This window comes from Podarcis raffonei, chromosome 5 (assembly GCF_027172205.1).
Source record: "Podarcis raffonei isolate rPodRaf1 chromosome 5, rPodRaf1.pri, whole genome shotgun sequence".
Lineage (NCBI taxonomy): Eukaryota > Metazoa > Chordata > Lepidosauria > Squamata > Lacertidae > Podarcis > Podarcis raffonei.
This window is the reverse complement of record NC_070606.1, coordinates 40,214,989-40,241,786: the sequence shown is the minus strand read 5'-3', so window position 1 is coordinate 40,241,786 and position 26,798 is coordinate 40,214,989. Positions and strand designations below refer to the sequence as shown.

The window sequence follows — 26,798 nt, the reverse complement described above, 5'->3', positions numbered from 1 at the left end:
GCAGATAATTTTAACCTCAGTGGATCAGCAAAGACATGTTTATCCTGTGCTGCAATATGAGTTTGCAGTAACATGTAATTCATGTTCAGTAAACTTCTCAGTAACCCCTCTCTGATGTCTTACTGGAGAGTCAAATGCTGCCTTTTGTATAATGAAAAGAAAAGGGAATATTAAAAACTGAGCAGGTCAGGGGAAAGGTAAGGCCTTCTGCTTGGCATGTTGGTTTTATAAATATAGGGGTTTTTTGTCATATGGCAGCAGTTAAAGCTAGAGCTCTTACAGTCTTCACATCTTAAGAATTCAGCAACAAAACACCATGCGAGATTGCTGACTTTGTAGTTTGGCTCTCAGTGCTATCAACCTGTTTCTGTGAAATATATAAGTAATACCAATCTTTTTGTTGGAGCAGTAAGTTAATATCCTGCTAACTTCGCTAGCGATGTTTCTTATATTCTGGGAATAAAAGGCTTGCCACAAAATACTTATCTTTCCATATCATTTTTGCTTGTTTCACAGGAGAGCTCTAAGTAGTGATGAAGCTTTTAAAGTAAGATGTACAAAGCACAGCTGCCAAGGTAGATCAAGTTTTAGAGCAGGCAGGTTAGAGATGACAGATATAGCTGAAGAGGTTCTGACATGTTGCAAAGAATAGACTGGAGTTTTATTAAGGACAAAAATAGCCTATTCTCCTCTTCTGTTGTCTTTTACAAAGTTTAATTTCAATTGAATCTTATTTCGAAAGTTGAGACCCTCTTGAAATGCTGCTAGATTTGGAGAGCTTAAACAGGATACATTAGGTAGCATTTGCTAATCAACAGAGGTCCCAGTTGTTGTGCAAATAGTCAGACATTTCCCCTACTTTCCCTAAACACTCTAACAGTTGGAAAGCTCTACAGTGGAACCAGTTACATTTTTAAGTTTCTCCTGGTTCTTTGTATATATCTATTAATTTCATTTTTGTCTGTGGGGGAAACTTCCCTTCGTATGCCAGTGGAAAAGGAATAAAACGATGATCTTGAATCAGTGAATTTGGCTTCAGAAATGCTTTTTGTCTCTTAACTGTCCTTAATATTTTGTTTTCAGTCTGTTTTTCTGAAACGTCTCTTAACACAGTATGACAAACCACTGAAAGACTATGAGCTCTGGGCTTTATGCCATGAATGCTTGCTTGCTATGGAAACCTATACAATTTATCCAGGTAGGTCTTCCTTAATCTCTTCTTTTTACACTAATATATTTCATTATCTTGACATTAAGGGCACGTCTTTCTGCAAACAGGTGTCTGGGCCCTGGTGAGGAGAAGGTGGATTGGCATTTGGGAGGTACACATTGATCTATGGTTTATAAATTATGGCCAGTGCTATGTGGCATGCCAAGAGGTGGGGGCAGCTGAGGAGAAGGCTATCTTCTGATGGTTGTGATACCGCTGGGCAGTCAGACAGGGAGCAATGGCTTTTGGAAAAACCCTGGTGCCTGCTTCCCATCCTTAAGAGTTTATTGAGACAGCCAGCTGGCTCATCATCTATTGTAAGGATATACACCCCAGTATGTAGGGTATCCCATCCCACCTGAACTTGAGAAGTAGAGATCTCCAAGTGGAAATTTGTTTCTACTCATGGGTTTCTTTGTTAGGGAGGAAGTCAAAATAGGCAGATTTTGTTCTACAAGGGAAGATGGGGAAGTCAGTGTCTTGGAGAGCATTCATTTTTTGGGAAAGGAGGTTTGTTTGTTTTTAACAAACTTTCTTCCATTATTATGTCAGAATATTATGTACTGCCTTATGATATTACAAAGTCCTTGCTATAAATTAAGACTCTTTTTCATCTTTTGTGATACTGCAGGGCCCACAATGTTTAGATGTACTTAATTGCTGCTTTATTTTGTTTTGCTTTTGTCTGAACAATCCCTGTAGCACAAATCACTGAATGACTCAAGTATAATTTATTTTAGAATATATACAGTCCAACAAATGAGTTTATGAAAGCAAGACTTTGTTGTTTTCCCAGCAGTTCTAATATTTAAAATACCTGTTTTTCAGCATACTTGTGTTTAGACTCTGTCTTGATCAACAGTGATGGAAGTGTTCAGTTTGTTCCACCTGAAAGTGAAGGTAATTTAGCATGCTGTTAATTTTATGAATTTCTATTTATTTTTGTCACCAAGATTAAAATAGATTAATTTTTTTTTAATACTTTAGGCTCATATGATATGTTTTATTTGGCTCCTGAGACAGAGGAAGAGGATTATGTTACTGAAAAGGTATGGTGACATGTTACAAATATAGCTGTTTCCTTTAAAAGTTAAATAGAAAAACATATTTAAAGAAAATAATGGGCACATTTTCTGGTTTACATAGATGCTAGTGGTACCAAGTTAGCTCCATCTTATACTATATTTACACAGTAGTTTCCCATGGCACCTTAGAGTACTATTTTAAGCTTTTTAAAAAAATTAGGCAAACCTTTTTGCTTAGCCAATTCTTTAGTCACTAGAATATTTAATGCAACTAAAAAGGTATTTGAGAGTCTTCCCCTTCCCCTCCCCTTTTCTTAAGTATCAAAACAGACTTGACATTATTCACACAATTACTAATATTTTTTTAAAAAGTAATTAGTTGTTGCAAGGGCTTTCCAATCTGGATTAGAATCTCTCCCTGTGTGTATGTGTATGTAAGAGGCAGTTTAACCTTTTGTTCCATTATGGTCCTAATTTGGATTGGCGATTCTTGCTGCTCCTGTTTTACTCTTTCAAAAAAAATATTAATTATAATAATGCCACATCTGCTTTCTAGCTTCTAGTTCAAGCAGTACAGGTTTGGCTGTGACATTAGACTTCATTTATTGTAGCTTGAGTCAAACTCAAAACTGAAAGTGAAAGCTGTGGCACTGTACTCGAGATTTGTAAACAATAGTGCAAAGTAAAGTTTTTACATTTTAAGAATATTTCAAATTAACCTCATTTTGTGGATGTTTTGAAAAAACGCCAAGTGGTAGCACAATATGTTGTTCTGGTTAATTTTAGAGTAATTGCGTTTGGAGAATATAAAGACCAAACTAGGCTTAATGTTTGTTATGTAGTGTGGTGTTTCTCAATTCATTTTTGTTAATAGTCAGTGTCTAGCGCAGGGGTCAGCAAACATTTTCAGCAGGTGGCTGGTCCATTGTCCCTCAGACCTTGTGGGGAGCCAGACTACCATATTTTTTGCTCTATAACATGCACCTGACCATAACACGCACATCGTTTTTAGAGGAGGAAAACAAGGGAAAAAACATTCTGAATGAAACAGTGGATGCATCATTTTTGTGCTTCATGCTGTGGCCACAGACATGTGATCTGATGGTGAATTTGGGGTGACCCAATGCAAAAATCCTGAGAATTCCTGTGGATCCATGCTTTGTAACCATGTTTTTGCACCATTGCAGCCCCAGGCAACAGTGGGTGCGTGATTTTTTTGGTGCAGGCTGTAGCCATGGACATGCTATGTGATCTGATGGTGAATTTGGGGTGACCCAATGCAAAGATCCTGAGGATCCATGTGGATCTATGCTTTGTAACCACATTTTAAGTGGGGAGGGAAGGAAAAACAAAGAAGGGAAAAGGAGCATGAGAGGGGTGTGCAGAGAAGCAGCTGGCTAAGAATGCAGGAGAGGGATTTAACGGGAGGGAGGAAAGAAAGGCAAAAGTTTTCCCCCACCCAAGCACCCAAACCAGCCAGCTCTCTCTCTCTCTCTCGCGCTCTCTCTCTCTCTCTCTCTCTCTCTCTCTCCCACCTGCATGTTTTCAGAGCACAGAGAGGAATTAGAAGGAACGACACTCTGCTTTCCCCTCTGCTTGCCTGGAGGGGAGGGGCTTTCCCTGCTCTTTGTTCCGTTTGAGCAAACACAGCAACGAAACAGAGGAGGGTGGGCAGTAAGACCCTGAGGCAGAATGCAGGAAAGCAGCCGCTTCCTCTTTTCAGGTTTCCCTTCTCCGTGACTTGCGATTTGATTTTTGCCTGATTTTTTGGCTCCAGGGACCACACATTCGCTCAATAACACGCACAGACATTTCCCCTTCCTTTGTAGGAGAAAAAATCTGCGTGTTATAGAGGGAAAAATATGGTATATTTTTTGGGGGGGGGGAATGAACGAGTTCCTATGCCCCACAAATAACCCAGAGATGCATTTTAAATAAAAGGACAAATTCTACTCATGTGAAAATACGTGGATTCCCGGACCGTCCGTGGGCTGGATTGAGAAGGCGATTGGGCCGGATCCAGCCCCTGGGCCTTAGTTTGCCTACCCATGGTCTAGCCAGAGGAGCTGCACTGAGACCATGGCATGGGTGGTGGTGGTGGTTTTTTTTTAACCCTTTGAGCTTGTTGTCACTCTAATGGGAATCAGACCTCCATTGCCAATAGCTGGCTGGAGGGTGCCTGAAACCAAAGTGGGGCAAAGGGTTAATTTCCCTCCCCTATGAACTATGGTTCTGATTTGGGTCCCTTGCCCCCAGTGCCTGCTATTTGTTTAATCAAGGCTCTGCAGCCACAAACTATGTGACAAAATGTGAAGTTTAGTTTGGCCCCAAGAGAATGGGCGAAATTGACTTCTTCTGTTCTTCTATCTTAACGGCGGTTAAGCATTAATGGAACATTTTCCTGTGCTGATCAGATGTTTTATGTGCAATATATATGCATTTGTTGCCCATACGCTTCTCATCTCAAGTTAGCGCTTTGAGTACAATATCTCCTACACCCAAATATGAAATACTGTATACAGTGGTACCTCGGGTTACAAACACTTCAGGTTACAGACTCCACTAACCTGGAAGTAGTACCTTGGGTTAATAACTTTACCTCAGGATGAGAACAGAAATCGCAGCAGCAGCGGGAGGCCCCATTAGCTAAAGTGGTGCTTCAGGTTAAGAACAGTTTCAGGTTAAGAACGGACCTCTGGAAGGAATTAAGTTCTTAACCAGAGGTACCACTGTATATTTGAAAACAATGCACGACGCATTGACAGGGAGCAATCATTGCTGCTGCAGATTGCTGTCTGCATTATCGTTGTGTGAACATTGCAATGAGAAAGCTTCCCTTTTCTTTTTCCTCTCCCCATATCCAGCTATGCTATTTTACAAACCTTTTCCTATTTAATTTTGTAAGCTTTAATTCTCTTTGGAGGCTTTGTGTTATTCTGCTATGTTATGTCTGTTCTACACAGCACATCTAGTCAGATTTTAGATACCTCTTGAACTGCAACAGTGCTTTCTCCCTCCAGGTTGCTTTTGTGTTACTTTCAGAACTGACGATTCAGTGGTACTAAGTCAGTGGTGACCAACGTGTGCTTGTGGCATGCTTTCGGTGACCATGAAGGAAGGTGCATAGTTATGCTATGCTGTGCCCTGACCTCAGGTATGCCTGGGGTTGGCTCAGTTGCCTGTGCTGATGCCGGAAGGAATGTCAGCACAGCCATTTGTAGACTGTGCTTTTAGTGAATACCCATCCTTGCGCTGGAGACCTGAAATTGGCTGCTTTAAGTATATGTATTTAAGAGCAGGGTTCAATCTGAGTGGGAGTCGTCCAGTGACTTGGTTGCCTATTCACTGTGCCATTTCCAACAGGTCTGTATTTACTGTATTGCTGCAATTTTGTGGAGAGCTGCAAAACATAATTTCCCACCTGATCACAAAATAGTGTTGCCAAGGAAACTGAAGAATTTTCTTCTGGATATGGCTAGACGAAAGTCAGAAGACAGGCCTTCTCTGGCAGATGCAATTAAGGTGATTTAAATTAAGCAATTTCCTTTTTTCCCCAAAAAATTGTAAAAATGTATTTTATTCCTGCAAATTATTCTGGTACTGAAGATAAATTTCTTTTTTCTTTTTTCTTTTTTTTGGTAACAACTCTAAATTAAGGAGTTGATAACTGTACTCGATTTCATTCCTTAGTGGCTCCATTGAGAACCAAGGTGTGGCGTTTTGTTGTTGTTTAAAAACAATATTGAAATATAGCAACTTCAGATTAGTTGTGATAAAATAATACTCCTAAATTTAAAATTATTTACAAAATTATTTCTAATTTTTGCACCTATCCTCTGTCTAATACTAAACACTTCAAAATGCTGTTTTCTAGACATGTGATAGCTATCTTCTTGAACAAAGAATAAGCAGCAAGAAGGTTCTGGCATGTTTAACCAGATCTGCCTTTCAGGTATGAGTGTTTACCTTCATGTGTTCAGAAATAAATAAATAAATGAGAATTCTCATGAAGCTTCTTAGAACTAGATTTGGCTCCATGAAACTCTTCTGTCACCTCCCATTTCTGCAATGCCTTGGTTAAATAGAATTAACATAACAGATCAATTTAATTAAGATTTCTTTTTAACTCCATATGTAAACGTGTAAACCTTCTCTCATGTTTATGTAAACTGCTCCTGAATCCTAACAACCACATCTACAGTAACAATACTCCATAGAAGTACTAGCGTTGGCTGTTCAAAAACCATTAAAGATGTACCATATCTCAAATATCTTGGAGCACATCTCCTCCATTGTCCATGGAACTCTTGCTTAATTAAAGACAAGTTAAGATTTCTGTCAGCATTGTACATTTTGCTGCAATATCTGGAGCTGCTTTGGATGTGTTACAGAATCCTGCCTGCTTTATATACTGGGAGTAGCTCTTCTGCAAACTGGCCTACCTCCCAATTGGAAAAGTTTCATCAGCTAGTAATTTTCAAACCAGTGTTGTTGGGGCATGACTTGGTGGCAGATGTCCAGTTAGAAATCTTTATGTTGGCTGTCCCTCCACTATTATTTCCACTGCTCCCACATCAACATGGAATGCTCTCATATTTTAACATTTTCTCTGTTTTGTGTTGTGTTTCTATACAAAGAATAGAATATAATCAAAACAAACACAACTCTGTATAAAATGAATGTATAATATGCACTGAATGTCCCAATGCAATTGGTACTGTGACTCGAAATAATATAATATTATAATAATACCAATACAGAATTGTGTTTGTTTTGATGTGTTTCTAAAGCAAGCCTGGATGAGAATAGCTTATGTCCTCTGAGTAGCTCTTGCGCTGCAAAGCTCTTTCTACTGTCTAGTCTTTCCTGGCCTTGTATTGTGCTGGAATCTATACTGTACTTTTTGGAAGCTGACAGTTTCAAACTGTATGAGTCAAACTGTATGAGGTCAGCATTGGCTTCTAGTGTTCAAGCTCCATTAATTAAAAACCCAGGAGCCACATAACGCAATGCTTGGCTCAAATAAGGGTATTTTTTAGAGCAGAAAGAGAGTTTGGTATACCAGGCTAGTAGCTCTCCTGATTAAAGTTCTACAAAAATGGCAAGAATGTGTGGGAAAGAGGTGCCTGGAAAGACAGCACCCTCCCTCTTTGCTTTTCTTGCTTGTTGCTATGGCAGCAGAATTGGAGCATGCTGGAATATGACCAAGAGATGCTTAGCCTTTTATAGGATAAGTACCCTCAGTGGTTTTAGGGTAGCCTTGGACTTTGACAACGGCCATTTTGTCTGCCAGTTGACTCAAATGACCAAGAAGTGTACTAGTGACCAACAATTGCTTATTCGACTTCTCCCCAACCTCCCAGTGCATTTGGGAAATTAAATGCCACATTCCACACATCCTTTTATTTCTGGTGCATTTGTTTTTGGGAGTGGGGGGATTCAAACCTGGTGATGCATTCCTTCCAGGGAATATGTGCAGAAAAGGTAGCTATTATTAATCCAGAGCAAGTTTCAACAATATTTCACAATAGGAAGGAACAATTATGGCTGGTCTAGAAATATAAATGACATTGGGCTCAAGGACTTCGCTCTATGCTTTTATTCTTTTGACTCCTTTGAAATTGGAAGTATTAAGTGTGTTGAGCCCTCAGGAAAGAGCAGAAGAAAGCTTGAGCAAATAAATGTTTGTCTTTATCACTGTGTGCTTTAAAAGACAATTTATAATGCATTTGTGTTTTTTGTTTTTTACTCTTTGGCTGTTAGGCTTTCAAAGAAGCGGATTCTTTTAATGATAGCATGCCTTTTGATTTACAAAGTGAGAGAAGTTCAGTGGATGAAAACTTAGGTGAGTACACCTGTAGGCATTCCTGCATTTTTATTTTGGGAAGACGCCATTAGGTAATGTGTCCAGTCATGTTGGAAATATTTTTCTTATGTAAGCAATTGTACATCCTGCCTTTATGCTAAATGCAGACTTTTGTCTTTGTCTTCACCTTGTTGCATATTCAGGATTTTTACCTATGAGCAATGAAAGCAAACTGATAGCAGTGAAAGGACCAGTCCCCTGCCAGCCTTCTTTGAACAGAGAAAGTACCATATTGCCAAGTGCTTTCACTTCTACAGCAACCCATTTCAAGCCTATTATTCTACATCAAAACATTGATATTAAAAAGTAAGTGTGTTGGTGTAATGTCCAGAAAGTAATATGCTGTATTTGATGTGATGCAAAATGAGATTTTAGTATTGTTTTAATATTCTTCCTTCTTTTTGACTGAGATGAAGCCATTTTGGCTTGGTTTGGTGTTCTGAACATCATTTTTCAGCAAGGCGCCATGTAGGTTTCCTGCTTTTTCTAGTATAATAAGAGCATAAGGATTACTAGATCAGACCAAGAATCACACAGATTGCCCACGGAGGCAAGTCAGATGTCCATTCTTGGCATTTGCAATAGCTGTGGTACCGTCATATGGAATTTCCATTTTGCTAACGTGTGTTTGAGGCTATACTTAGTCGGAAGAGGAATTTCATTTCATTTTAATTCCATAAATTGAAACAGTGCCTTATTTATAAGAAAAATACCACACCAGTAGTTTTGACATCAGACGCAAAGCGCAGGCAATTTAGGGTGCTAGACCTTTAAATATCCCAATGTGATCCCAACGCCCACAATGTGATTCCCACGCTTCTATCCCCTCTCAGTGAAAAGACCACAAACTTAAGTAAGTTTAAATATTTTACTTACAGCAATCATAGGTCACTCATGCATCATTCAGTGCTGCAGCAGAAACAACACAGGTAAAAACTTATTGAGTACAAAAATACAAAAGATGGTTTTCAAAATTGGTTTCTGGAGCTTGGAAGTTCCAGCCTCATGCCTCTGGTCAGTTACTTGGTTCGAACAGGAGGGGTGTGGAAACAGGAAACAACCCTTAATCCTCCCTCCCTGAAGATGAGGGAGCATGTCCTAGCCAAGCCTTCTCTTGCAATTTACAGTTCTGTGGTCCTTAACCACTTCATTTACTAACTAGCATAGACATGCCTTGTTAGGTTTGACTGCAAAATCTCCCACAGGTATAATTTTAAGAATTATTTGCAGTAGAATTATTACTCCCACCCTTCCCCCAATACTCTTATAGTGGGCTGTTCCTACTACAAAAGAAAAACCTCCTTTCATTGTTTTGGGTGTTTCTAACTCTTCAGACTCAAACAGTGATCTTTATTTTGCTTAATGTATGAGAAGTAATGTACCTTGTTGATATCACCTTGAAACAATTTTCTCTTACATCCGTATTAAAAAGGAAAGCAGCATTTCATCTTAACTGCCATGCCTAATAGCTATTGATGCACCTATTAAGAGTCATTGAGGCTGGTATCCATCATTACATTTTGGTAATTAATTGTAAGATTATTCATTCTGTGAGAGAGAAAAATATTTTATATGTTCTAAACCTACTACCAATAAAATTAATTGAATTAGCTTGATTGTTATATTGGGAGAGAAACATTGCTCCGTGCAAGTTAAAATTCTACAAACCTCTATTATGTCTTTTCTTAGCCGTATATAGGGCAAATAACAACAAAGATGAAACAGGAACTAGGGAGGGGATTCAGAGTAGATACGTTCAGAGTTGTCACTGAAACACAGAAACAGTTAGTGGTACCTCTGGTTGCAAACGGGATCTGTTCTGGAGGCCCGTTCGCAACATGAAAAGAATGCAACCCGCAGCGACATGTCTGCGCACACGCGGGTTGCGATTCGCCACTTCTGCGCATGCACATGACGTCATTTTGCACTTCTGCGCATGCGCGAGCGGCGAAACCCGGAAGTAAACCTGTCCAGTACTTCCGGGTCACTGCAGAATGTAACCTGAAAGAACGTATCATGAAGTGGGCGTAACATGAGGTATGACTGTATTAAGAAGACTTCGGTGTGGAAAGTAAGAGTACAGCAGATTGTGGATGGGTCAATGTGATGTGTCAAATTCCTGCAACTGTTTTGCATAAAATATATTGTTTTTTCAGAGGTACTGCTGCATCCTCAGTGATACAATGTGGAATGACTATGGAAAGTGGTGTGCCTGTGGATTTTAAAAATTCAATACGTTTAAATATTGATTCTGAAAGCAAGATGGATGAGGACTCTGATTTGCCAGCAGTCTGTGTTACTACATCTGGTATTCTGGAGCAGGATAAACAAGGATTGGAAGCATCACTTCCGACTGGTGCAGAGGAGCCAAAAACAAGCAGTGCTAGCTCAGGCATGGCAAAATTACCCTTATTCTCTGAAACCTCATGTCCTTCTCAAGGGAAGTGTCCTTCCTCAAGTGATCCTAACTGCACTGTGTCTTCTAGTATGGCTTTTATAAACAATTTCCTTTTGAAGCAGGACCCAGTCACAAGGGTGTTAACCCTCGTACCAGTCCAGATTGCTATATCAGAGCAAATACCGAATAAACCTCTTCATTCAAAAACAGCTTACAGTTGTTGTCCCAGTTTACACGTCCTCCTTTCGGATTCTATAGTGAACTATGATGTTGACAAAGCGTTGCAAAGCGCTTCACCCACGAACCATCTGAGGAATTGCGAGACTAGTAATGCACGGCATGAATGTCTGGACATGAAACTGAAGATTAATAGTTTACCCCTAACTACAGTTAATAAAGAGCCTCAAACCAGGTATCCTGAAAAGAATCTGTCCCTAACGTTTTGTGAGGAATGCAATACAGATGCAAGGAATATTGACCCTTTATCAAATCACTCGTCGCATGCCTCTGGGGAATCAAGTCCTCCTTGTTCACTGAACCTGGAAACCTCTCTCCATAATAATGGGATAAACGAAAATTTCTTGAAGAAAGTGGTGCATCTTATCCAAGAAGAGTTTGCATCTGGTAGTCATCTGATGAATACAGTTGAAGCTCTGGCCATAGGTAGGCATTTAATACTTGGAATCACATCATAGATGCAAAAATATATTCTAGACCATGCTCAAATAGAGATTCTGGTGGCTTTGTGCAAGGCATAGTCTTGATGGTTATTTTTAATTAAAGTTGGCATGTGCAGATCCCAAGAGTTCTCCTGTACCATGGAAAGAGGTTTTTGTTTTTAACATGACCTGAATAGTTCCAGTGGTTCTGATTTCTTCCTTCTGTGTAAAGGAGAAAGCCTATTCTAGATAAGAATGTCTGTTTTTGAAGCTCTTGTTTTATTTATATACATTTGTATCCTGCACTTCCTTCAAGGAACTTAAGATGATGATGATGATGATGATGATGATATTTATCTGGTTTCCCCAGCCACTCTGGGCAGCTTCCAACAAAAGATTAAAAATACATTAAAACAGCAGTCATTAAAACCTTCAGATGTCTTCTAAACATCAGATAGTTGTTTGATGGGAGGGCATTCCACAGGGTGGGCGCCACTACCGAGAAGGCCCTCTGCCTGGTTCCCTGTAACTTCACTTCTTGCAGTGAGGCAACTGCCAGAAGGCCCTCGGAGCTGGACCTCAGTGGAGACGCTCCTTCAGGTATACTGATGGGGGTGGAGACGCTCCTTCAGGTATACTGGGCCGAGGCCGTTTAGGGCTTTAAAGGTCAGCACCAACACTTTGAATTTTGCTCAGAAACATACTGGGAGCCAATGTAGGTCTTTCAATACAGGTGTTATATGATTTTATCATCCCAACAACCTTGTAAGGTAGGTTAGGCTGAGACATGGTAAGCGGTCCCAGGGTCACTTACCATGAGATGGGTCTTTGAGCTTGTTCCCTCCTTAAAATATGTTCACAAAATGTTACAGGCATGCAGGAGAGAATAGGTCACATAATCAGTAATGTAGCCAGTCAGTTGCTGCGATAATTGGTGCAGCCATTCATATGTGAATCTTCACACTGCAATACGCATACTAATTTGGGTGAACTATATTTTCCCAGTGACAGATTGTTTACTTAGCCCTATACCTTAATTAGTTGGGGTATTGTTCCCCCATATTTCATTTTAAATCAAAATTCAAGTGCTCTGGACATTCCCTTGATCAAAGGAACAATAACTTGTTATTTATTCAATTTCTTCACCATGAGTCCTAGGGTGGGTTGCAACCATTTAAAAATACAATATTAAAATCAGTTAAAACTTGCCCAACAAAGCTTCACAAAGCATACTGATAACCACGTAAGCGATTTGCTGTCTCCCCCTTCCCGATTTAATTCTCATTTTTAAAAATGTCTTGAACCAGGTGAATATATTTACAGCTTAAAGGATCTCAAATATAAAACTTTCTGTAATGCAATCTCTGAAAAATTTTGCGACCTTCTCTGGGAAGAAAAACTACTAGCAAAACTGTATGATGCAGTAAATGGTAAAACTGTTATATTTGCAAGGTAAGTGACTCTTCTGTTATCTTTTAGAATATGTGTTGGTGTTTGTTCTCTGGCATGAGTTCTGAATGAGGCACTGGAACTCTCTAGAACTTCTTCATTGATCCTAATGGTTTGAGGAAATTGAATATGTTTAGCCTGGGACAGAGGAAACTGAGAGGAGATGTCACAAGGAAGATGGACCAAGCTTGGTTTCTCCTGCTCTGAAGGGTAGGACTTCAACCAATGGATTGAAGTTTCAAGAAAGGCAATTCCAATTAATCAAGAATAACTTTCTGTCTGACAGTGGAACAGACTGCTTCAGGGGGTGGTGGGTGGGCTCTCCTTTCTTGGAGGTTTTTAAGCAAATGTTGGCTGGCCATTTGTCATGGATGATGTAGTTGACATTCCTACATTTCAGGGGGTTGGACTAGATGACTCTCGCAGTGCCTTCCAACTCTACAGTGCCTTCCAACTCTCGCAGTGCCTTCCAACTCTACAGTTCTGTGTCCTTGCCTTTGACATTGACTCCTAAACTACCATTCCTGGGTCGGATCCTGACATTTCATCTAATTATTAAGTCAGGGAAACATAACCAAGTGGGAAATGCATTTTTAAAAAGGAAAGGATTTTAGCATTTAAGAATTATGCAGGAGCTTGAATTGGCTGGTATATCTGTATGGACATAAACATGACCGTGCTGATGTAAAAATGAATAAATCCATGAGAGGCTATAAACCACTCAGAAGTTGTGACTGCAAGCTGCCGTGCAATCAAGATGGAATCTCTCTTGTTTACACTATGCAGTTTGTTCTCTAGAGCCTAGTTATAGTGTATCTAACTTTAAAAGTTCATTAAGAGTATAATGAAGATATTTCTTAATTTCGGTGTTGAGTGCAAAAAGAAAAAGAAGATGACTCAAAACATATGGTTGGCATTTCATAACAGTTTATATCATGAATGCCTCTAGTTTTGCTTAATCTTTCTCATGACTAAAGTGGTACATAGGAGGCTTTAATGAAGACTGATAATATACTGTTGGCAATTGTGATGGGATGATGAGCTGCTTGTGCGTAAAACCCTAATCCCTCAGAGTTTGGCTAAGTCCCCAAACCTCTGTCTGTGATGGAGCTCCTTAAACATGACTCCATCAATCGCTCGTTGAATCGGACAGTGGGCGTTTACGGAACTTCTTCCAGCATAAAAGCTCCTTAACGGAAACGCGTCTTCTGGACTCTCGGCGTGACAGTTTCCGCCGAGGAGTGGGTGTCCCTACAGGAGGTCCTGAAATCTCCCCGCTGCTCCCGCTTGAAGTGTCTCTGAGCCCTCCCTCCGACTCACTTTCCCTTGGAACTCCACTTCTCCCCCTGCTGGTCCCCTCCTCCGCTGAATGGTCTCTCTCACCCTCCATGAGCCCTTTCACCTCCTTAGTCTCAGATGGCAGTTCCCTGACATCCACCTCCCCTCCAGGGCCCCCTTCACCCCCTTCCCTCCCCTCCTCTGCGGGAGGCGAGGGAGCAAAACCCCTGAAGGAACCTCCCTCATCTTCCGAAGTTTCGAACACTTCCCTCCACCTTTTGCTGTCTCCGGTTTCCAAGTACTCCTCCTCATCGGAGTCTGTTCCTCCTTCCAACTCCGATTCCCTGAATCCCTCCAGTTCCTCCTCATCGTCGGTGGTGCCAAAGTACTCCCTCCGAAACCTCGCTACTGGCTGAGGTTTCCTGGGGAACCTTTGGTGAAACGTTTCGATCAAGATCTCGTCACGGACCTCCTCTGCCTTCACCCAGGTGTTTTCCGACTCCGGTTCCCCTTCCCACGCGACCAAATACTCCACCTGATTACCCTTCCACCTGGAGTCGATGATTTCCGCCACATGGTTGCGGCTTTCCCTTTCTTCTATGGCTGGCCCCCGTGTGGATACCCCTTCACCTTCCCCCCTGTATGGTGACAGTAATGACCTGTGGAATACTGGGTGCAGTTTCATGTGGTTCGGTAACCGGAGTCTGAACACCACTGGGTTGACCTGTTGGATGACCTCAAATGGTCCCAATCTTTTGGGTCTCAATTTCTTGCAACCCCCCTTGAACGGCAACCCTTGGGTTGATAGCCAGACCCGACTCCCCACCCTAATTGTTTCACCTTCCCTTCTGCTCTTGTCTGCCTGCCTCTTATATTCTTCCTTGGCCCTTTCTAAGTTGAGTTGGAGTTGACGATGGATCGCTTCCATTTCTTCTACAAAAAGTTCCGCGGCTGGAACACTCCATCTTTCCCCTCCTTCCCCTGGAAACGCCCTGGGGTGGCACCCATAATTAGCCAAAAAGGGGCTCATCCCGGTGGACACATTCTCAGCATTATTGTAAGCAAATTCCGCTAGTGCCAACTTTTCGACCCAATCGTTCTCTCTGTCATTGACATAACACCTCAGGTATTGTTGGAGAATACCGTTTGCTCTCTCCGCCTGCCCATTGGTCTCAGGGTGCCTGGCAGTCGAAAAGTTGACCTCTACGTGCAATAAGCTCATAAGTTTCCTCCAGAATCTGGACGTGAACTGTTTCCCTCTGTCGGAAACCACCCTCAAGGGGGCGCCATGCAGTCTGAAAATATGTTCTACAAACAATTTCGCTGTTTCTTCCGCCGTGACTGCATGTGAGCAAGCTACAAAGTGACCCATCTTAGTTAACAGGTCTACTACGACTAGTATGGCGGTTTTCCCCTGGGATTTGGGCAGATCAGTCATAAAATCTATCGACACCGCCTCCCACGGTCGTTCTGGTGTGGGTAACGGTTCTAATAACCCCGCTGGTGCCCGCCTTTCTCCTTTGGCTCTCTGGCATTGGTCACACCTTCTCACATACTCCCGTACATCCTCCCTCACCTTGGGCCACCAAAACTCCCTGGTCACCAACCACATGGTCTTGTGTTGCCCAAAATGCCCCGCTGTGGGATTGTCGTGCAGCTGTTTGAGTACTCTCCCCCTCAATTCCCCTTCGGGTATATATAGCGCCCCTCTGTAATACAATGCCCCGTTTCTTTCTTCAAAACCCCCGGGGTCTTCTCCCTCTCTCCTTAGACCTCTGAGCTTGTCCTGGGCGTACTCATCATTTACCGTTCCCTCTACCAGTTCTCTTTGCCCCACCCAGGCCGCACCACACACCCAGTGGTCCTCTGGGATAATATGTCTCTCTTCCGGCGCTCCCTCCCCCTCCAAATATTCAGGTTTGCGAGAGAGAGCGTCCGCTCTGATGTTTTCTGGACCTGGCACATAGCAAATTTCAAAATGGAATCTGGAGAACTCCTGGGCCCATCTCACTTGTCGTTGGTTGAGCACCCGTGCCGTTCTCCAATACTCCAAATTCTTGTGGTCCGTACACACTTGCACCTTATGTTGTGCGCCAATTAGTAAGTGTCTCCATCTCCGGAACGCTTCGTGAATGGCGAGTAGTTCTCGGTCATATACCGTGTAGTTCCTCTCGGATTTGTTCAGCTTACGCGAAAAGAAGGCACACGGTCTCCATTCCGACTTATTGCTCCCTGGCTGAAGCAGCACCGCCCCCACCGCCCGGTCTGAGGCATCAGTTTCCACTCTCATGGGTTTTTGTAAATCCACATGCAGGAGCTGTTCTTCCGAAGCGAATGCCCTTTTCAATTCCTCAAAAGCATGCTCCGCCTCCGCCGTCCAAACGAATTTCTTCTTGCTGCTTAGACAGTCCGTGATGGGAGCCGTTAAGTGGGCAAAGTTCTTGATGAATTTACGGTAAAAGTTCCCAAACCCTAAGAACCTTTGCACATCTTTTTTCGTTTTCGGTGTCTTCCATTCCAGCACCGCCTGGACCTTCCCTGGATCCATGGCTAATCCCTTGTCTGATAAGCGGTACCCCAGGAATTCCACCTCCTTGGTGTGGAACTGACACTTCTCCAATTTCACCCACAACTGGTTTGCTTGCAGCTGGCTCAGCACTTCCCTGACATCCTTTACATGCTGCTCCTCATTCTCTGAATATATCAGCACGTCATCGAGGAAGGCCACGCAATTCTTGTAGAGCAAAGGTCCCAGTACGTGGTTCATGAGCGATTGAAAACAGGCGGAGCCTGATTGTAATCCGAATGGCATAACGAGATATTCAAACGCCCCCAAAGGGGTGAACATGGTGGTTTTCCATTCATCCCCCTTCTTTATTCATATCAGGTTGTATGCTCCTCTCAGGTCCAGTTTCGTGAATATCTTTCCCTTCCTCACCCTGGTCAAAATGTCATCAATCCTGGGCATGGGGAAAGTCACTGGTTCTGACACGGCATTTAGGGCCCGGTAGTCCACGACCAATCTCGGTTTATCCGTGTTTTTTTTGTCCACAAAAAACACTGGGCTCCCCCCCACCGCTCTGGACTCTCTGATGAAGCCCCTCTTCAGGTTTTTATCAATAAACTCCCTTAACTCCTGCATTTCCCTGTCTGACATGGCGTACAGCTTGCCCACGGGGAGCTGGGCCCCAGGGACCAGATTAATTTGGCAGTCAAAGTCTCTGTGCGGTGGTAATTTATCTGCTTCCCTTTCACTGAAGACCTTGCTCAGGTCAGCGTATTGTTTGGGCACCTTCCCTTTGTCCGCCACTTCCGTCCCTGCTAGAGAGGCTTTTGCCCCTTCTGGCACCTTTCCCTCTCTGCAGTGTTCCAGACAATGTGCTGACCCAAAGGAGACCACTCTCTGATGCCAGCCCACTAGCGGGTCATGCAACGCTAGCCAGCTCATTCCCAAAATGACTGGAGCCCCTCCCAGGGTGGCTACATTGAACGCTATCCTCTCAGTGTGCCTGGCCACCCTCATAACCATTGGGACGGTTTGTAGGCTGACTTCTCCTCCCAGCAGCTCCCTCCCATCGATCGTGGTGACCTGCAGGGGGTTGCTTAAAGGGAGTGTCTGTATCTGGTGTTCAGCTGCAAACTCCTTGCTCATAAAATTACAGGAGCTGCCTGAGTCCAGCAGCGCCTTAGTCTTTAGTGGGTATCCGTTTGCCAGCTCTAGCAACACCTCTATTACTAGGGCTGGTCTTGGAGGTTCCGGAGTGGGCACTTTTACTGCTCCTTGGCCTGTCTGCAGTGCCCTGACAGAGGCAGACAGGCGTTGGCTTTTACTGGCTCCTGGACTTCCTCCTCCTTCCCCCCAACAGCTCCAGCCATCCCTTGCCATTCCTTTCTTTGCGGGCAGACTCTGGCAAAGCGACCTGGCTGCTGGCAGAGATAACATTTCTTGGCACTCTTTCCCTCCTTCTTCCTCCCTTCACTGGGATTTGAAACTGCGCGCGCGCGCGCTGTTCCAACTTCCATCGGCTCTCCTGGCGGGAAACTTGGTTCTGGAATCTCTGGAATGCGGAAATCCCTCCAACGCTCTCCTTTCCCCTCCCGCTTCTCCAAGGCTCTTGCCTCCTGGCGTGCTCCAATGGTCAGCGCTGATTTGGTCAGCTGGTCCATAGACTCCGCCCTGGGCGCCCGGGAAAGTTCATCTTTCACCGCCGAAGAAAGCCCCTCTTCAAAGAGCATTTGAATGGGTTCCGCCGAAAGGTCCCACCCCAATCTATGTATCAACATTGTAAACTCAGTCCAGTACTCACGAACCGATCGGCTCCCCTGTTTGCACGCCATCAATTGTCTGCGCACCAGCCCCTGTTCAATCTCGCTGGAAAACATCAAATCCATGGCGCGAAAAAACTTCCTCACGTCCTTCAGCATGTCACTATTCCCTGCCATCAGGGGTCTGACCCAATCTCTCGCCCCTCCTTTGAGATGGCCAATCACAAACGCCACTCTCGATGCCTCGTCGGGAAAGTCGTCAAACTGCAGTTCAAGAGCATACTGCATCTCTGTCCTAAAGGCTTGGTAGTTCCTGGGGTCCCCCCCCAAACTTCTGCACCATTCCTGGCATCTTTCTTGCTAGTGTAGCGCCTTTTGCCTTTTCTGCATCCTGCGCCCTCCTTTCTTCTAGCCTCGCCGTTTGCATTGCTAGCTGGAGTTCCAACACTCTGTACCTTTCTTCCAGGCTTGGACCCTCTCCAGCTCCTGCTGCTCCTCCGGCTCCGGCTGGGTTACTCATGATGCCTCTCTGCACAAGCTGCTTTCAGGGACTGTCCGATTGCTGTGATGGGATGATGAGCTGCTTGTGCGTAAAACCCTAATCCCTCAGAGTTTGGCTAAGTCCCCAAACCTCTGTCTGTGATGGAGCTCCTTAAACATGACTCCATCAATCGCTCGTTGAATCGGACAGTGGGCGTTTACGGAACTTCTTCCAGCATAAAAGCTCCTTAACGGAAACGCGTCTTCTGGACTCTCGGCGTGACAGTTTCCGCCGAGGAGTGGGTGTCCCTACAGGAGGTCCTGAAATCTCCCCGCTGCTCCCGCTTGAAGTGTCTCTGAGCCCTCCCTCCGACTCACTTTCCCTTGGAACTCCACTTCTCCCCCTGCTGGTCCCCTCCTCCGCTGAATGGTCTCTCTCACCCTCCATGAGCCCTTTCACCTCCTTAGTCTCAGATGGCAGTTCCCTGACAGCAATGTTTCAGAAAATGGCTTTTTGTATAAAAGAGAGAAATGTGTGTGTGTTGGGGTGGTGTTAATACAGTTTCTAAAAGAAGTATTTTCACATTTTTATCAGGCTTTACTGTGTTCAGAACATCTTTTATAGACATAACTGAAAATGTGTTGTGGATTGACTATTGAGGAGAAAGCTAGGAATGTCTCTGGAATTTATATTGCATGCTTCTTTGGGCGAAAGAAAGAACAACAAAGGAAATTTCACAACTACAGTGGTACCTCAGGTTACATACGCTTCAGGTTACAGACTCCACTAACCCAGAAATATTACCTCGGGTTAAGAACTTTGCTTCAGGATGAGAACAGAAATCGTGCGGCGGCGGCGCAGCAGCAGCGGGAAGCCCCATTAGCTAAAGTGGTGCTTCAGGTTAAGAACAGTTTCAGGTTAAGAACGGATCTCTGGAATGAATTAAGTACATAACCAGAGGTACCACTGTACCTTGTCCAATGTCATTGTATACTAGTGGAGTGGTTTTCAAACCTTCTGTTTTAGGGAAACACGGCACATTGACATGTCTGCCAGACTTTTGTTTAATTTTTGTTTTTATTATTATGGTACATTGCAGAAGACTCTGCGGCCTGGTCCAAAACAGTTCACGTGGAGTGCTACTTTAGGTCTCTTAAGTCTTGTTTCCTTTACTTTTGTTCTGTGCTGCACAACAAGAAAAGCTGAATGAAATTGTTTTTTAAAATTTCAGGCACTTTGAACCTCATATTTGAGCTTTTCTCCCTAACAAATCTTTCCTGCATGTCTGTGTGTAATCAACTATCTCACCACCCTGTCTCTATATTTACAGCATGAATGAAACAAAATACTGTGGCAACACATTTCAGAGCCAAAATAAACCTAAGAATCTTGGGGACGCCAGTGAAGAAACAAATGGTAAGGAAAGACCACAGCTTGTGATGATGGTCACAGCTTGTGATGATGATAATGAGACCAGAAAGTGTTAGAAGATATTAATTCAGTTGCTGAAGATATTAATTCAATTGCCAGTGGGATAGCCATGTTGGCTCCTTGCAGCAAAAAGCAACGAAGCATCTTGTGGCATGTTAAAGACTAACAAATGTATTATGGCATAAGCTTCGGTGGATTACACTCCACTCCATCAGATGCACACGTACCCCAAATTACAAGTACACATATACGCATGGATGGCAGGGGGTGGGGAAATTGTAAATAGTGAGGTCAGAGGGAAATGATATACAGAAAAGCGCAGAGCGGTAATTGCCTCATTCACAGTGATAATTCACAAAACAGTTGTTGATATCACATATTGTTGAACCAATTAACATATATAATATGCTAAAAAGGGTTTGTCTAGGTTCAGTTCACAAATGACCGCATTTGAACCTCTTGATGTATTCTAATTAAGCAGTTTTATGTTGCAGACTTTCTTTGAAGTTGTTTTGTTCCAAGATGCTCACTTTCAGAGTGTCCATGGTTGTTAAAATGCTGCCTGCTCCATCCAGCTTTTTAATGTTGTGGTTTATGATGTCAGATTTATGTGCATTTATTTTTTACCTAGAGACTGACCTGTTTGTCTTATATAGAAAGGCAATGTTGACAGATGATGGCACAGATCACATTGGAAGGTGCACAGAAGAATGGACTCTTTCTAATAGCTGTCCCTTCCACTCATAGAGTGTTGGTGTTGGGAACCCTATCTGTAGCAAAGCATTTATGTGTTTCCCACAAGGACAGGGTCATCCCCTCCTTTCTACCCAAAATTCTGTTGAGATTCCATGTTTAGCAAGAGTTGGTTTCCCCTATGTTTTGTCCCAACCCTGCTCACCCATTGGAAAAGGCCTGGCACTCATTAGATGTGAGGTGTGCACCCAAGGATTAAAGCGTGTAGATTAACTGATTCCTTATTTATTTCCTTTCACCTCACTTCCTTGGGCAAAATGGTTAGCTCCTCCACCTTATCTAGGTGGCTTAAAGCTTGTATTGTGGTGGAATATGGAGCTTTGAAGCTTCTCCAACCATCTTCTTTGATGAACCAAAGATGGTTCATCAACCATCTTTACAGTTCATCCTACTAGAGTGGCAGCCACTTTGGCAGCTTTCTTTGCTAACACCTCTTTGATATCTGTTGGGCAGCCAGTTGGCCGTCCCTAGCTACATTCACAAGGGGAAGTCATAAGATGAAGCTTATGCCTCATCAGAGGCTGCTTTTGGCTGTATGGTCTTGCACCAAGTCCTTCTGCCTTACTACTCTCCATTGCAGCTGGGATCCACCCTAACTGGGTTTGCTGTGTGGTACATCCCAACCCAATAATCCAGCAACACCCTCCTGAAATAGTACAGTTGGTACTTACCTGAACAGTAGATTTAGGAGGGTTCACTGGGCTATTAGGACTTCGTCCTAGCGGGGACTGCAATGGTCTATAAGTTTGTGTTGGAATGTTCACAAGTCCCCCACCCCACCCTTACTGGGACACGAGTTTTCTGCTATTTTACTTACCCTTATTGTGTTGACTCCATTGACTGTCGATCTTGGAGGGTCTGTAAAACTGATCGGCAGCTAATCACTTCTTGGAAGAGTTTTCTTTTCCTGCTTCATCATCAAGGCATATCCTAAGACCAACCTGATAGCCCAATGACTCCTCCGAAATCTACCATTCAGATTAGTACCAACTGTACTTTCTTAATAAGAGCTGAAAATAGGGGAATGTAGAAGAATGGTATTGGAAAGTTGCGTCTCACCTTCTTTTATTGTTGATAGTGATGACGGCAGCTCTTTTGTCAGCATTTTTAATTAGGATGTCAGTATTGTTTCTTAGGCTGTGGATGACACCACAACCTGTGTGGGAGAGGTTGTGTGGTAAATCATGCTCTTAGCTGATTACCTCAACTTGGGCACAGTGACAGAAGTACTCCATATAAAAAACCTAACTGTGCGTGAGGTTGTGGGGTCTATGCAGAATTCTTGTTTCTGTGCTATTTTGGGGTACACTGTCCAGTGGTGTTCAGGGAAGATACTAGTTGAGTGCTGGTGCACTGGGCAGTGCCATGGTAGAAATGTTCCTTGAGTCATAAACAGTAGGAGTCCCACCCCACATCCCACCCCAGCTTGCATTTGGTTCAAAATGCAGCTTAAAAAACAACAACTAATAATGCTTTTTTAAAAGCAAAATTTGTTTAGAAATGCAGATTTTTGAAAAAAATACTTATTTGAAAGATGAATTTTCATGCTGATTTTTTAAAATTTTAATGTAGAAATAGGGCAGGAGACCCTCATGGGTGCAGACATGTGAAGATGCAGCAAAGATTTACTCCCTTTTACTCCCTGCTATTCCAAAGCAGCTGTGATGCCATACTAATCCATATTCTCAATCAGAAATGTTTATTGGAAACCTCATTTCGCCTCTAAGATTGCATTGGAACGGCTAGACAATATATCCATCCTGTAATCATTCTGGTTGAGTAGCACACTTTGTTTACATTTCTTTATTTTAATCATTTGTGCACTGCCCCTTCATTGTTTAAGCTGACATTCAACAAAAAATAATAACGCAGTTAAAATGAAAATATTATGAGTACTCATTGATTGTAATATTTCTATATAATCTACAGCAGGAGGAACATAAGGCCATACTCTGCTACTGTAAATGCCCATAGGCTTACTGGGAGAGGAGATTTGCATCCTCCTCAAAAAGCTAAGAAAGTAGGGCAGTGTTAAATTGGATAAATCATTTTTTTTAACCTTTGTACAGTTCAGTCAAGACCCTACATGGTGTCCTTGCATTCAGTGTAGGCATGTGGAATAGAGCCCCACCTTGCAGAAAATTTGCAGTGGCTGTGCTTCTGTGTGAAGAGAGCATGTGGGTTCCTGGCCATGAAGAAATATTAAGGTTTCTGCTGTGGGATGTAATCCACTGAGAGCAGTTAAGTTTTGCTATAGTGGACATGCAAAGGAATGTTTGGTCCAGCCAGGCGAAACTTCCTGTTCCTCCTGGCTTGGAGCATCCTTCCTTGCGGGTGGGTGGGCGTGACCTTTCCAAACCTGGTAAAAGGACAAGGCATGCCGCCACTCTCTCTCTCTCTTTTCCATCTTCTTTTTATCCTGCGAACTTCCTGGAATGAACTGCTGGCTGCCAGCCAAGCAGTCCCCCAGGTCATCTTCTTTATGGGATAAACCTGTTAGTATAAGTTTGTAACTTGAAGCCTTAAACCTGCCTTCAGGGATCACACTGTGCTCTGCCCTATCATGAGTAAACTTTCTTTTTATTGCTTATGAATAAGACTGTGATGTCGTTATTCTTTTAGGAGGGATTCAAGTGGTCTTACCAGGAAAATATTTGAACACATTTCAATCTGGACAAGCCATGGTCTTAAGCTTATTGTCTTAAGCTTATTGTCTTAAGAAAACATGAGTTTGCAACTAGTTTTCTGCTGTGAAAAGGGGAATGCGCTGTGCTAAGTAAAGAAACTTGCTAATGCAAGTTAGAAAGGATATTTAATAAACGACATATTCTCTTCTGCCCCCCTGAACATTCCCACAGCTGCTACACATAATGTGTGTGCGCGTGTTTTTTATGCCAGTTGGCTTGGTGACAGTTGCCAGTGTGGTGAAAGAAATGTGATGAACATGTTTTCACACAACTGCAGTTTCTATTGCTGGCATAGATGCAGTTGACCTCCCACAAGATAATTCTGAAAAGGAAGCCGAATCACAGGAAATTGCAGATGGAATACAAAAGAATGGTGGAGAATGTTACCTCCGTGCAGACTTGCCAGCAGAGAACCAAGAACAAGAGCAGGTTCTGTTAAAGTTGGAGGAAAATGTTTGCACCAAAGCTCCCTGCTTATCCGAACTGTGTGGATTTTGTCCTGGTTGGAGCACTGCATTCTATGGTTCGGAATGTTTTAGTTTGGAAGTACATCACTACATAAGAAAACTTGGAAAGCGAAAAGTTAATGATGCACAAGACATAGATGCGAAAAAAGCGGTAGGTAGCCTGATTTTCAAGAATGGATGAAAAATCAGGGACACTTTTTTTTGTTTGTTTTAAGGTGTAATATAGAGCATGAAAAGCAGGCTACATTTTAATTCTTCCAGATGTAAACTAGTACATTACATATGCTTTCTACAAGGTACATTCACATGGGTGATTTAAAAGCATTGGATATGCTTTAAAACCTATTTTCTCCAGTCCTTGCAAGATGGGCTTCTCTAGTTACTATTGTCCACACTATTCCAGTATCCACTTGCAGTACATATAAGTACCAGTGTAGGTTTGTGTACTCTGGACAGTATCATGAGCAATGTTGGGGTAGGGAGCTTCCCTGGGATTCATGTTTAATGAGCATGAAGGGGAGTCATGGAGAATTGCGAAGCTGTGCCTTAAACTATTCTACCTGATTATGAAAGTTGAGACGTTTGTTCACAAGAGAAATGGAAACATTTTGGAAATACTTCCAGTCATGTTAGCCCCTTGCAGAGAAAACAGCAAAGTATTGCAAGACCTTAAAGACTACGAGTGGAATTTAATGTCACACTGTTACAGACATTCCATCCACACAAGCATATTAGCTTGCCAGGCTGAGCAATCCCCTGTCCCCTCCCCTTACAGATTGTACTGGGGACCAATCTCAGGCCCCAGGGAAGGAGAGGGGGGAGCCCTTTTGTGGAGAGCTGCTACTGCTGGGGTTCATTGGTTGAGTTGCCATTCAACTTTACAGTTTGCTCCTATTTCTATCTGCCAAATAAGATTTCACTTCACACATCTGACAAAGTGGGCTTGAGTTTGCAGCAGCTTATGCTGTAATAAATGTATTTGTCTTTAAGGTGCCATAAAAAATTCTGGGGTTGTTGTTTTTTAATGCCGTCTCTTCTATACTCCAAATGGTTTACTAGGCTTTCACTACCAGCTAATATCAAGGGTTTTGTATAGTCTTACAATGAGCATTACAATTTCAGCGATCAAGCTCACAGAAATCTAGCACACTTTTGATGTATAATTCTCTGCCTACATAGTAGGTCAAATATTTAGCAGAGACATCATTTTTGTGAGGACATGTTTTGAATCAAAGAATGTTGACCTTTGATCTTCAATATGTGCTTAAATGCAAAGGCAGTTCTCAAGAGCCACTGTATTAGTTCACACATCACCTTGTGTTCTTATCAAAGAAATTTTAGCCTTCAGGCATCTTTAGCTTCAGGGAGAGCAATGGAAGATGGTCCTTACTTTAACAGATCAAAAGCTTATGTTGAGTTAAACCTAATGATTTTTTTTTTCAAACCAGAAAGAGAACTGGTTTGTGTTTGAGTTTGTTGGCTGTATTCCCATTTCTTTTATTTCACAAAATGCTTTTCAATTTACAAAACACCCACATTCACCTAGAATGCTATAAGGCAATGCCGCTGCTGTTTAAGGTAAACAGCCCTAATCAGACCACACTTATTTGAGTTAAGAAGTCATTCATTCTAGAATTAACTACTGTGCTTTGTTGATAATTGTTTCCAATGGAAATAATTAAAACACCAGGCTTTATTGCATAACTGCAGGTGTGTCAGTCATACAGCTTGTTTTCACTTGCATGCTAAGGCCACCCTCCAGACGGAAATGCACCAGGACTTCTGTGTAATTCTCCTTTAATAGGATTCTTGCCTACCATTTGAAAAGCTGTTTTTGAAACTCAGGGAAGAATCTGAATTATTGTTGTTTTCACTTACTCTTTCCACCCTTTAAGAACTGTTTGCTCGGCGGAAACAGTTTGCCATCAGTTTGCCACCCTGAATAGGATTGTATACCCTGGTCTACATCAGATGCACGAAGAAAGGATTCATATAATGATATACAACCATATTAGCATACAGATCTCCCTTGCAGAACTGGGAAAAGCTACCTTTGGTATCACATGATAGAATTGTGGAATATAAATCTTTTAATGAAAGCAAGCATAGCAAAGTCTTTATTTCCTATATGACTAGTCTTGATTGTCCCTAGATATTTTTATAAATACTTTGTTTCATTCATCCTGATTTTTTACACTGTTCATTGAAGTCTACTTCAGCTGGCACTGAACATTCCATTTAAAATAGACTATAGACTTGTCAGTATTCCTGGAAAGAAAGAAAGAAAAGGGTTATATGATGTGCATATAATATTAATGAAAATAATTATGTTCATCAATAATTTTAAAGGCATTTAAGTACAATTTATGTGCTTAAATGAGTTTAAGTACCTATTATTCCAATACTACGACCCCGTTCAGAGATAATTTCATTTCCAATTAACCACAGTTTAGCAGATTGGGAGCAAACCATGTGTCTGTATGCTTTCTGCTTTTCCCTCCTTCCTTTGTATGCCTGGCCTTGTTGAGAATATCCTGCTCTATTTAAACTACAGTTTCTTGTGATCATAGCTGACAACTTTTCCCTTTTCTTGCAAGGAATCCTATTTGGAATAAGGGAATTTCCCTTTAAAAAAATGGAAACGTTGACAGCTATGCTTGTGATAGCCAAGCACGTAGAATGCTTAAGGGCTCATTCCGTATCAAGAGGCCCTCCATATCCTGGATTGGAGTGAGCCCTTAAACCACAGTTATAATTGGATGTTGCAGAGAAGCGATGGCATATAGGAACACAACTCAGTTCCAGGTCTAATAAACCATTGTTTAATC

General features: G+C 42.4%; 1 protein-coding gene across 1 annotated transcript in view; it reads left to right on the top strand.

Moving 5' to 3' along the window:
* KNDC1 (kinase non-catalytic C-lobe domain containing 1) overlaps positions 1-26,798 on the top strand; it is a 76,358-nt gene that overhangs the window by 34,381 nt on the left and 15,179 nt on the right. Inside the window, exons 7-17 of the mRNA XM_053388797.1 lie at positions 1,084-1,198; positions 2,039-2,110; positions 2,198-2,259; positions 5,599-5,757; positions 6,110-6,187; positions 7,999-8,080; positions 8,245-8,407; positions 10,258-11,162; positions 12,466-12,610; positions 19,963-20,048; positions 23,781-24,121. Coding sequence (XP_053244772.1) covers positions 1,084-1,198; positions 2,039-2,110; positions 2,198-2,259; positions 5,599-5,757; positions 6,110-6,187; positions 7,999-8,080; positions 8,245-8,407; positions 10,258-11,162; positions 12,466-12,610; positions 19,963-20,048; positions 23,781-24,121 — 2,208 coding nt within the window. The remainder of the gene's footprint in view (positions 1-1,083; positions 1,199-2,038; positions 2,111-2,197; positions 2,260-5,598; positions 5,758-6,109; positions 6,188-7,998; positions 8,081-8,244; positions 8,408-10,257; positions 11,163-12,465; positions 12,611-19,962; positions 20,049-23,780; positions 24,122-26,798) is intronic.